The sequence below is a fragment of the Scophthalmus maximus genome, chromosome 13 (genome assembly GCF_022379125.1).
Source record: "Scophthalmus maximus strain ysfricsl-2021 chromosome 13, ASM2237912v1, whole genome shotgun sequence".
NCBI classification, from domain to species: domain Eukaryota; kingdom Metazoa; phylum Chordata; class Actinopteri; order Pleuronectiformes; family Scophthalmidae; genus Scophthalmus; species Scophthalmus maximus.
The window spans coordinates 5,485,100-5,498,093 of NC_061527.1; the positions used below are offsets into that span (position 1 = coordinate 5,485,100).

Genomic DNA, 12,994 nt, shown 5'->3' on the forward strand with positions numbered 1-12,994 from the left:
CGTCTGATTCTTCCTGCAGGTCGCGAGTTCTTCGTGGGCCTTTCCAAGCGGACCAATCAGAGAGGAGCCGAGATCCTAGCCGATGCTTTCAAGGTGAGCTGGAGTGGAGCACTGATGTGAAATATAGCTCAATTACAATTCATAATTTGATAAAAAAGTAACTTTGCCTATAACTTGACTCAAGTAAAGTCCATTAGAGAACTTGAACACAACTCTCGGCCCTGAAGTAACTGAATTTAAACGTGCTTAAAACATTCTTGTAATGATTTTCTTGGCCACTTGTTGGCAAACTAAGCACCATATTATCACTTCGTCCAGTTAGCAAACAGCACAACTTCCTGACCCCATCGTCAGTATAAAGATTTTCATTATCACAGATACACAATAAACTTAGACAAGCCACTTTCAGGGAGACAGTCCAACCAACCGAAAACGAAGACTTAAACAGGTTGTGCTCTAAAGGAAGTTCAGAGCACTCGGTCTTCTTCAGTCTGTTAAACGGTGCCTGGGCACAAGCCTGCTATGAGCGATCAGACATGATGAAAACGAGGGGAAGAGATAAATATGTTATCCATCGTAAGAGCTTCGTGGCAGGAAGATAAAAGCATCATTAAGTACTTCATATTCCTTGTTTTTTTGTTGTTCCACCTCACTTTCTCTCTAATTCCATTTCTGCCTCCAACCATCTCTGCCTCGCTCCACCCACTCTTTTCTAATCCATTATATCTATTCTTCATCCATCCACCTCCGCCTCCCATTCCGTCCCTCCTCGTGTTCGCTCACTTTGCTCTGCTGGCTGCAGACGCCTCGGCGTCCACTCCGCGCCAAGGCCACACTGTTGTTGTGGATACAGTTCGGTACATATCCTGACATTGTTATTATCATCTGTGATTGGGAAGGTCACAGCCATTCGAAAACATTACATGCGACATTTGTGTTTGCCGTAACTGTGTCCATATTTTGCTGTGAACGGCCAAAAATAGTCCGGGAGATTGTATCGGTCGTAGACCCTCTGACATAAAAATGAGCGTAACCAAAACATGCAATCAAAAAAAGTATTTCTACCTTGTTATTTAGCACCACTGGAGCCGAGCGCCCCGTGAATATCGATGGCTGCAGCCATTAAGAGTTCCAGTGGCAATTAGTCGTCAGTGCCGGGCTACGGGCCTTGGAGGCATTTTAAATCACCTTTCGATGCACAGTGATTAGACAAGCAAGTGATTACCCTAATTATGAGGGTGATTCATGAGAGGAAACACCTCTCTTAGTAATTACTTAAAGGACAGATTGTCCCTGTGTCTGTTAATTCATTGATTCGATCAGCCCTCTCCACTCGTCGCCGCTGAATTGACAGATTGTTCCCACGATCAAAGCTCTCTGACTATTCTCATAATCTCTTGTGTGTCATGCTTATGATATAAATCAATAATCTTTGTTTGAATGACACTATCATTATCAATGATATCTTTAGACCTTAGAGAATGCATTTAGAGTTGATTCGTGCATGTCTTACCCTCCGAGTAGAAATATCTTCCTTTGAATGATTTGACTCATGGATACAGTAGACATTAGACGTCTTTTGAAATATGATTTGCAGTTTATTATTCAAAATTGTCATAAATAACTTGTTACTACTTCTCAGTTGGACAGATTCCGTGTAACCGCTGACCTCTTTGTGTTTAAAAAGCCGTCAGATGAGCTAACGTCCGGGAAAAGCACTGTTAAAAGAAGAAGGAAAAAAAGCTTTTGATATTTTATTTTTTTCATATGGGCAATAACTCCCATGGAAACAGGAAAACCGACAATGAAGTAATTGCACTAACCAGTACTGTGGATGTAACCGGAGCCTGATAGAAGCTTGTTTCGCTCCATATATTACAATCACGTAAATGAGCCACTCGTTCCTTCATTATCAGCAACGATATTTCATTTGAAGTCGACCCCATGCTCACTGTCCTCCGACTGTAATTACCCACTATAATAGCTCTCCAAAAGGCACTATTTTATGTATTTGTGACATATTTTTTGAAAGACTCATGTCTCCAGTAGGAACAAATGGTCTTGGGGCTGAAAACCGCAGACTGGGGGGTGGGGGCTCGGAGCTGAGAGACAGAGAACCACAACGCGGGTTTTTGGTCTGATTTGTTAATCGTAAGAAAAATATCGATCCCCAGCCTCATGCTTCGAGTAGACGTCCTCGGTATGTGCGTACGTCTGGCCAATGTTTCCTTTTCAGGCCTTGTTAATGACAATGATTTTGTATTGGAAATGGTTTCCCCATGTTTTTTTTCTTCTTTCTGACCGCTCCCCGACTAATATCCCCCGCGCCGCGGCCCGACCACGACAACCACAACTGAGCTCGGCCGTCTCCGCTTCCATATGACACGGAAAGGAAATATTCCGAAAAAATGTCCCAGACATCGCTGAAGCGCCGGATTTGTTCCAGGGAGGGGGGGCACAGGGGGTGCTCGAGGCACGCGGCGAGCGGACGGGGTCACGGCGGGGGTCACAACTTCGGCCTGGTCCTGTTCATTCATCTTCACTGCTTATTGTAATGTGAAGACGGTTTATAGTGCAAACTCCTTCAGTTTTCGCCTTTAGATCTTAATCCGAGAGACCACGACAAAAAGACAAGTGAAGTTCAGAGTGGGGCCATGTCACCGAGAGTTCACCACAGTACGGTAACCTGGAGGACTTTACTGTCGTGCCTCCGTCTCCGCATCTGTATCTGATCCAGAGTCCTCATTATGGATTCCTCTGTGTTTTCTGTTATCTTTGATAAGACGGGGCTTAATGATGCGTCCCTGGCAAATGAAACAAGGAAAAATCACTTGAGCGTCCATTATTGTGTTTTCCGTATTTTATCGGAGCGATTCCCTCTGTCACTGTTGTTTTTTCCCCTCATTATCCAATTAAGGATCTCTTTGTTGCCAGGTTTGTTTAGCGCTCGACAACTGCGCGCAGATGTTAAAGCTCCTTTTTTCTTTGCGGTCCCTCGCACAGGTCGGAGTGATTGGTGCCGTTTGATGGAATCAGTCGGTTCAGGAAGTGACCTTGAGGTTAAGCCACTCGTCTTTTCTTTCACAGCAAAGAGGTGTTGGCTTCTAATCTGCGCAGACAAGACACTCACTCCTGCACAGAGGAGTGTTTTACCTCGAGGTCTTTCCAGGTCACGACGCGGCTGCGTATCAGCCCGTTAGTGCAGATGAAAAGAAAACTCTGTCTCCCCCTTAATTCCCCTGAGGATTTATCCTGATAAGGAGGAACTCGAATTTCTTATTTTGCACCGATACTTCCTGCTCATGGATAAGAAAATGAAGAAAGTTTAGATTGCATAATTCCCAATTGTCCTTCTGTATCTTCTTAACAAGTTCCAAGGAATGAGTTCAGGAAAACTTCAAGGTTGGGTGTGTGTGTGTGTGTGTGGGGGGGGGGGTATTTGCGTGGTGAGCTGCCAAGTGCTATTCTGTTTTTCAGTCACAATAGCTATTTTCAGTGAGCCATAGCGACTTCAATGGAGCTACTGATGCCATACAACTATTGACCTGAGAGGTTTTTACGCGGAGCGAACGGAAAATGTCACAGGACAGCGTAATGATGGAAAATGTACTATGTAATGTAAGTGCTTCATAGGGTTTTATGAACCTTGGAGGAATTTAACAAACAAAAAAAACTTCAAACCCATTCAAAACACGCTTTGTGATTAAGAAAACACATGGACGTCAGCTGAAGTGGTTTTTCTCAGGCGCAAAGCAGAAGGCGGTTATATGAATGTATTCACCTAGATTCAGGAAGGAGAGGTCTTGGAAAATAAGCTCAAGGTCTACGGTATCACTTCAAGGTGTGTAAGCCTCAGCGGGGCCCGACTGCGGTTTGAGGGATTCTCAATAGGCTTAGGAGTGTGTCGCCGACAGGCGCGTCACCGAATCAGGCGCTTCATCAAATCAGGTTGAAAGTGGGGAAATTCTCTCAGGCCCGGAGAAATCATAATCCAAATAAAGTCAGCAGTGAAATAATGTGTTCGACGGGGGTACGCTGTAATCCTTCAAATATGGGCTGCGAGGGACTTTAATTCTCGCAGAACACGGAGGCTTTCAGCTGACATTTCAATGAGCCACTGAGTCCAAAATCAACAGTTGAGGGGGAAAAAAATGAATAAAACGCTATATGGAATCCCATAAAGTCCTGCGGATGTTACGATACCCTGCTCTGAAATAGACCGTATGCAGCATCAATCAGCAGGGATTGGACTGTTGGATTGCAGCTTTCAGATGTAAAAAACCCTGAAAACATCGGCCTTTTCACTGTGAGGGATGTGGTGCTACATAAACACGACCTCTTCTACCGGCGTTCGAAAGGCTTCGGTCATTTGACGCCAGAGTTCTATTTTGGTGTCTTTGTGCTTGCTTTTTGGTTTGAATGGTGATTCCATGCGCCAATGGGCGTTTAGTTACGTTTCGAACGAAAGAATGATGTGGAATTGTTGTGTTGTTAGCTTTAGTTGCTGTCATCAAACCACTTGATGCAGCACAGTCATTTTTTGAACGTTAACAAAACATATCTTTTTTGCGAATTGTTTACAATCTTTAACTTTGATTGTTTAGTTGTGATTTCCGGGCGACTTTTACATTTCCAAAGGCGCCGCGGTCCCACAGGTCAGTAGCCATGAAAACTGTAATATGTAATCGATGGCGGTTGTTTTGAGTACGGTTAACCCTTCTGTTTTCATAACACTTCTGATGACAACATGTGGTGTGCAGCATCCTGCGGCCAGGGGAAAGCCTCTCCAATCAGACTCCTTCCGACCAGTCGCTCTGTAATCTCCCCGTGAGCCCTCGGCTCAGTGACATCATCTTCCAGACTCTCCTGCTTTTTTTCTTTCCGCCCCTGATTTGCCCACTTACAGGCCACTCGAGACCCCATCTAATGACAGATGCACGACAGCGGCTCTTTATTTATGTATGTAAAACAACAATATATGACATTGTTCCACTGAGCTGGAGCTGTGGTGCTTGGTTGCGGTTCACGAGGATTGTGTAGGTCACTGCACAGACAAAGGACGACTAACACTGAGTTATCACACCCATATGATCCAATGACATATAATGCAACAACCCCATAATACAGCAAATCCTACAGTTAATGAATATTATCTTCTGAGGTTTAAGCTACATGGAAATTTGTTTCTTAAATTCTGTTCATCCCCAAAACATTACAAACAAGGTTTTTCTCTCTTTCTGAACTCAAAGCTTGACCCAAGAGAGTAGAGGTGCAACAGTTATAATCGATTAGTCAATTAGTAATCAACTACTAAATTAATCATCAACTATTTTGATGTTTTGATATCTGGTTCAAGTAGTTTTTATGGGAAAAAAATTCCAAATTCTCTGATTTCAGCTTCTTAAATGTGAATATTTTCTGGTTTCTTTGCTCCTCTATGACAGTAAACTCAATAGATTTTGTGTGTGGACAAAACAAAACATCATCTTTTCCGGTTTTGGGAAAAACGATGGAGATTTTTCACCATTTTATGGACCGAGCAACCAATCGATTAAAACGAGAAAATAATCGACAGATTAATCGATGTTGAAAATGATCGTTAGTTGCAGCCCTTCAAGAGAGATTTTCCTGTTACTGAAATGTTTTTTTTTTCTCCTTGTCTCCATGAAGTTTTATCATATTCAGTGTTTTTTGCTTCGTCTTATTGTATTTGTGTTTTTTGCAGGACTACGCTGTGTCCACTGTGCCCATGCTGGAGGCGCTGCACCTGAAAAGCTTCTGCAGCATGGGGGGGCCGGGCCTCATCATCATCGGCTCTAGTGAACCAGCACAGAAAGCTCTCAAAGTACGGTGCTTGTGAATGTGGGTGTGTGTGTGTGTGTGTGTGTGTGTGTTTGTGTTGTATGTACAGTAAAAAAAACACCATCCCCATCGCTGTGCTTTCCCTAGCTGTAGCCATGGAAACCACTCAATCAATGTAGCGGCATTGTTTTGATAGCTATGACGCATGTCGACGCAGCGGATTCATATTTATGCCTCTGCGCCGGTGACAGCCGTGGCTCGGAGGCATGCGAGGGATTTCTTTAAAATTTGGCACAAACACTTTCACACGGACTAAAATTGAACTCCAATGGCTTTTGGCGGTCAAAGGTCAAAGGTCAACGTGACCTCACAAAACACGATTTTCTTCTCAAGAATTCATACGCTTATTATGACAAACTTTTACTGCAAATATCTAACGGGATATGGTGAAGATATTAAATATTGGACAAAGGTCAACATCACTGTGACGTAACGTTCTACAAATACACTTAATATCTTTTTATTAAATTCCTGCAAAGCGTTCACTATACATGTTGTGTGAGTCCGGATTGTCAGACGTGGATGTAAACTGCGACTCGGCCACTTGGCGGAGGCCAACAACCGCAAGGCGGTAATTCTAGATTTTTAGGGGTTTTTTTTCCCTCTGGTCGACTCTTGGCCCAATCCAGTTGGTATGAACACTTCGTTCTTCAAAGTATTCAGCAAGAATAACACCGCAAGACAGGACATTACACATGTTGATTCAGAACAGACTCCCGTTGCTTACAGCTCGATGGCCGCTTCCCACTGTAAGCACATTGAAACCACCTGTCACCTTAATCCGTCCTCATTAATTCATATTCTCAGCTAATCTGCGGGGATCGGCCCTGGCGATCGCACTCGCCGCTCCGATTACAAACGGCACCGTCCTTCCACTGAACAGCTTGAGCCCATTACCGCGCGGGGGCTTCTGAATTCATCGAGCCTCGTTTGCAACGACGGAAACCCCAGCGGACGCTTTGAGGACGGCGTGAAGAAGGAGACTGTTCACACCCCCGACGGAGACGGAGCCCATCCCTCCGATGGAATCATCCCTGGAATCCCCAAACATCGACGCGTGAGGACTGTACGAGCGCTCTCTTTAATGACACACATGCAGAACGTCTAATTACATAAGTATGAAGGAGCACATACACCCTTTGGCCCTGATAGATGCTCCCTGGCGAGGCGTCTCGCTTGCCTCCTAGTGTGATATCTCCCCCTACTGGCCCAGTGTTGCTGTAAAGGAAAGCAGAAGAAAAGTCACCTGGTGTGTCTCAGGGGACAGCGCGCGTGTGCTAATGAGGGAAAGTAGTCGAGAGGCGCACGGGCTCCGACTTGTTGGTTTGTGTGACTATGTTTGCATCGCTGAGGTGCACACAATAACCCAAGAGACGTTTGGATGAACACGCTCCAATTCATTTTATAGTCCTCCGTCGACTCATTAACATTCCTGCCCGTTTGATATCCCCAACCAGTGATTAGCTGCTCATGCGAGGAGTGGCCCGTCAGCGGGACTTAATGACAGACTGCCCGTTTCCTAATTTCTATCTGACGTCACCTTCTCTTACAGCAATTAGCTCCCGTTTTAAAGGACTTTTTAACAACCTCGGATTTGTAATTAGGTAATGTTCTGTCTCCCCCCCCCCCCCCCCCACCCCCCCTTTTTTTTTTGGGAGGCGTGAAAACTTATGAATGCTGTTTTAATGCATCCAAAGTGCCAGTTTTTTTGGGATGTGGATGTAATGCTCGTAACGTAATGTAATGCAATGTCTGTGTACCCTTGGACAAAGACGCGTTGTGCAAATTAAAGTCGGAGCCAGACTCATTAAGTTTATCTTTAGGGAAGTAAATGTTGCTGCTGTAGCATCCACACAGAAGAGAGGAGGAACCGTCTTTAGTGTGGGTCTGTGGGTCTTTTACTCAGTTTTTCGAGTTTGCTTGTGTCTATATGTGTTTCCCTAACAGTACACGTTCAGTTCCTCAGATGATATTTTTTATTAGTAGACCAGGTGTAGCCCACTGTCTATGTTTAGCACTTCCTGGGACGGGAATACACGCTGACCCTAACGGTAACCGTCATCCATCTGCCGCTGTCACTGCCAAGCATCTCTCATAAAGTCATCATCCTGAAATAAGGGCCTCCGTCAGGGGACTGCGGTGCCCACTCCCTTGTTCGCTCACACACTATTCCCTGGCGGCATTACAGGCGCACTGACCGGCGCGCTCTGACGTGCCTGTCTCGCCTTTTTCACTCGGGCCGGTTTGATTCATGAGGTCATTACTCTCTCGCTGGACTGAAATTGATCCTCACCTTCAAGGATGTTCACACGCTTCGGTTTTGGTTGGATAATGAGGAGGGACAACGCCCTGAAGGTCGTACGGTTATTTTGGTGAGCGGCCGAGATGCCAAAAAAATTCGAGCATATTCTACATGTATGACCATCGAACAAACTTATCCGTTACTAAAACATAAGTTGATTGCCATGTACGGCTTTTTATGAAGGCGGCAGCTGATGCCACACTTTTAGGTTACACATTTAGGAGTTTTTAGCCGTTTGTTTCTCCATGAGACAATAATCTAACAAGATCCATATTACAAGAACTCTCATATCTTTAACTGATGTGTTTGCTGTTCAAACATTTATCAACATAGTTAACCATTTTAAGCTGGAAATGATATAATACGCGTGACGTCAGTTGTCAAAACGCACAAATAGAAATTAAACAGTTTTCCCAAGGATCTGTTTCACCACTGCACACAATGTATTTTTTCTATAATTTTTGGACTGTTAGCGTTTCTTACATTTGCTAATTCGCACCAAAAACAGCCAAATCGGATGAGATTGTCATTCTGGGAAGCAGCCATCAATCAGGGTGGGACAAAAAAAAAGGACATGTTTATAAACCAATGGGATCAAGCCAAATATTGGACAAATGTGGATTCTGACTGTGTGATGGCCAGGTGCGTTTCATGGCAGTCCACCCAGGAGTGATCGAGATATTGAACTAGAAACCAAGAATGGAAAGACGCCACTCTACTGGTGGCACTGGAGGAGAAGTCAGGGGATCACCATCAATGAAGTCGGTAGGTTTATCCTCTGAGACCATGACTGTTTTACACCGTGTCAGAAGGCAGACATACCTGGCCTTTTAGCTCCATGTGATGTTGTCATTGAGCCCTGGCGTCAGCTGCTAGAGTCCGACAGCCGCTGATGATAAATCATGTGTTACATTCCAGGGCCTCTGATCGTAGCCGTGTTTACGCCTAAAAAATAATAACAAAAACACATGAGAAACACTGTGAATTCTGTCCTCGGTATCATCAGATATGTGCTCCGCGTCCTCCCCTCCCCTTCCTTCCCGCCGCGTCAGTTTCCACTGGATACCTCGGGGTGCAACAATCAACAGTCCGTTTGGACATATAATGTTTCCAGAGTAAATGTGTGTCAAGGAACTATAACAAACATTGACTGTATATCAACAGGAAGCAATTTCAGTCTCATTTCCCCCGCCAGATATGGAAGCGGCCTCAGGAGGGATACGTTTTAAATGCTGCTGTTGTTGTTCAGAAGTTTAAAAAAAAACATTTAAAGGCTCCCAAGGAAGTATTTTTCTACAACGAGCATTATAAATATCACAAAGCGAGAGCCAGGATCCAGGTTATGTGCGGATGACGACAGGTCCAGTAAACTGTCGGTGGTTTTTTTGTTTAACGGTCGAGGCCGGCTGGATTTTATTGCCGTCCAGTTGATATTTTGTTCGCGCGTCTCCGGCCCGAGCGCATTCCGCTGCCCAGTTACCACTCGGTGTATTACCTGGACCTCGGCCACCGTCCAGGGGTGAGTTGCTGCTAATTGGCCGTAGCTTTACGCTTTGGTCCCGGGGCCAGGGCGACCGCGCAGAGGCCGGAGCCCAACCGTCCATTCACTGGCTCTTAAGAAACTAGGAAAATTAAATAATATCTTTAAATAAAAACATGCAGTGACTGAGATAACTTGACCTCAAGTTTTTATTTCATGTCTCAAGACGTGAGATGAGAATAGACTCAAACATCTTTCACTTTTGAAGACGCACTTATTATTATTATTTCGGCCTTCAACGGACAGAGAACCGGGAGTCAGGTGAATTTCCCTGAGGATTTCATCGCGTCTCGGCGATCGCAACTTTACACGATGAAAAAAAATCTCTGAAGAGGTTTTTATGGGACGGGGAGCAAAGCGGGAACAACTGTGATCTTTGGTGGAGTCAGCGTTTACTCCACCAGTCTTAATCCCCCTGAGAGAGAGAGAGAGAGAGAGAGAGAGGGGCAGTGTTTGGCGGTCACGCACATGGGCAGTGTTTTTATTTAGGGTTGGCTGCTGCAATCACGTAACACACACACACGCACACACACACACACACACGCACACACACACACACACACACACGCACGCACACACACACACGCGCACACACACATGCACACACACACGCACACACACACACACATGCACACACGCACACACACACACACACACACACACACACACTGCTCGTACTCCTCCCTGCAACACATTGTCGTTGTTGCACTGAGTCCGTCACTGTGTTTCTTCCCAGACATCACTTCTCCCTCTAACAATGATTCCAGTCCTGTGTCATGAGGTCTTTTTTTTTTTCCTTTTCCTTTTGTGATTTAATGACGGGATTTACTGCACACACCAACCGCACAATTGTTCTAATATGTATTCCGACCGAGCATTGCCGCTGCTGCCAGAAGCATAAACCGTGTCACTTCCTATGCGCTGAAGAGCTATTTTTCCCCAGGAAAAGCCACAAAGTACTCGGAACAGTACAATTTGCTGCCGGGTTGAATCAGTTGGGGATAAACTACTGTTTTTTTTTATATAGTATATTGAAGTTATGAGAGTAATACAATGCCTCATAATCCCATATTTTTTATACAACTCACACAGCGAAAAAAGGCCTTTTTTCCATCTCAGCGCCCGAACGCCCCTCGTCTCGCCCGTTCCAGCAGGCTTAGTCAGTGGGCAGCGAAAATGAAAACATCTTCAGCCACAGACCACACATTTTCCCTCCCGCGCGTGAACTGTAGATGTGCATCGTCACGTTCGCTCGCTGCTTCTCCGGGGCCCACGTGCGCGTCGAGCCGACGGCGGGCTTCGCTTCGTCCAAGTAACAATAAGAAAGACGACTGACGAGGTTCATATCTGGCGAAAGTCTCACTCCTCGAAATACCTTTTCTGAATGTTGACGCTTTGGACCCCTTCTCGTCTCTGAGGTATCCGTCCGCAGATGTTCAGCTCATAAACATTAAGAGGCACCTGCCTCTCCTCTGGTCATAACATCCTGACCCCCCTAGCCGTCCGCCCCGTCCCCCCCGTCCCCCCGCCGCCTGTCCCACCTTCAGACTCTTTTCAGATTACATAAATATCATGACATCTGCGGAGAAAGAATGTCTGTCTGCTCCTGTGTTCTCCATTAAGCCCCCCCCCCCCAGGCCCCTCTGAGTGGTTTGGCCGGCAGGAAGATGTGGTGCTGCCTTTGGTATTGTGGCTTTGCTTCTGACTCAATGTGTCTGATCGTATGAATAACAGTTTTTTCTTGCTCTGTCTCCCTGAAACCCCCCGTGGACCTTTACCTCATTGTCTACTTTCTGTCTCTGTGTGTAGATCATGCAGCAGATGAGCGACCACCGCTACGACAAGCTGACCGTGCCCGACGACCTTGCTGCCAACTGCATCTACATGAACCTGCCCAATAAGGGACACGTGCTCCTGCACTGCACGGCGGAGGAGTTTCCGGAGAGCACCAAGGTAACTCGCAGCTCGCTCCGCGTCCACGTCCAGCCGCCACTCCGCAGCCGCGTGCTCACTTGCAATCCGGAGGTCGCACCTTCGGGAGGAGGAGGCGCAGTCGGATCACGCCGGATTGGCTTAGTGGCGCGGATTTAAAGAGCACTGCTCTCTGTTGCTTTTCATCCTGCCCAGACCTCAGAGAAAAACAACTGGCTCCATTGGGAAACTCTACATAAGCTACGTGGTTGTTTTACACAGACCGCTGCAGGTTAACCGCAGCCAGGGCTGTGTTTTGCTTTCGACAAAGGAAACTGCAGTTTGATGTTGGGTGACCTTTTGTGGATGCGGCTCAGACTGCAGAATAGGTCCCAGACACGAAACCAACGTGCCGATGTGCTTTTTTTCTTCTTCTTCTTCTTCTTCTTCTCAGGACTTGATTTCATCATCAAAGTTGATTAATTAAATAGTTCTTAAGGCTGCTATGATCAACATCTGTATATCAGCAATGGGTCAAACGTCTACTTGTTTACGAAAGGGGTCGCTCGTAGCGGGGAATTATCACTTCACTGTGCAGTTTAGTGTCTTTTAACTCAGTTAAAAGTTATTTTTGCAGGTTAACATTCTTAAATTTCCACATATACACAATTAGACTTGTCACATCTTAGTTCTTCATCTATACTTAAAACTACTTATTTTAATGTCCCCATGGCCTAGTGGTTTTAAGGTCTACTGTCAACTTTTTTCATTCAAAAAAATGCTTCGCTGATTGACAACTCGGATAAATTCAGAATAACCTCAATCGAAAAAATGCCCTTTTTGCCACCAATCGTTGCCGAGTTGGCACGACTTCAGGAGCTCCCAAAGGAAATCCCAAAAGTAATCCGCAAGAATCAAACCGATTGCAGAGAAAGGTTGAAGAGTTTTCCCTGGCAGTTGGTCTTTGTTGATCGCACAGTGTGCTGGCTCAGGGTACCTGGCGGAACTCACCTCCGACGTCAACCCACAGCAAACACAATCACCGCGGCAACACACCACCGTAATCTCTCTTATATTTCTTTGTGTCACGCACTGACTTACTTCCAAGCACAGACAGTACAAGACGTGCCTTTCACTCTTCAGCAGCTTGACATGAATGATATGTTATTGTCCCACTTAGGGTTTTTTTGGAGAGGCTGATCAGTGGCCATGTTAGATTCTGACGCTTCGGAGTCACTTCACATCACAACAAGTCGTAAGGATTCCCACAGGATCGAGCCCAGATCCCTGCAATCTGCAGAGACAGTACCCAGACCTCAAAATGTACTCTGTGGTTAAAACCCCAACCTCCGCCAGCTATTTTTAGAAGCAAGAATTCA

At 45.6% G+C, this 12,994-nt stretch overlaps 1 protein-coding gene across 7 annotated transcripts in view; it reads left to right on the forward strand.

Annotated features, from left to right (window-relative positions):
• The window catches only part of ddah1 (dimethylarginine dimethylaminohydrolase 1), a 117,777-nt gene that overhangs the window by 99,353 nt on the left and 5,430 nt on the right, over positions 1-12,994 (forward strand). For all 7 annotated transcript variants that reach the window (XM_035648790.2, XM_035648792.2, XM_035648791.2 and 4 more), the window contains 3 exons: positions 20-93; positions 5,726-5,845; positions 11,514-11,657. In XM_035648790.2, coding sequence (XP_035504683.2) covers positions 20-93; positions 5,726-5,845; positions 11,514-11,657 — 338 coding nt within the window. The remainder of the gene's footprint in view (positions 1-19; positions 94-5,725; positions 5,846-11,513; positions 11,658-12,994) is intronic.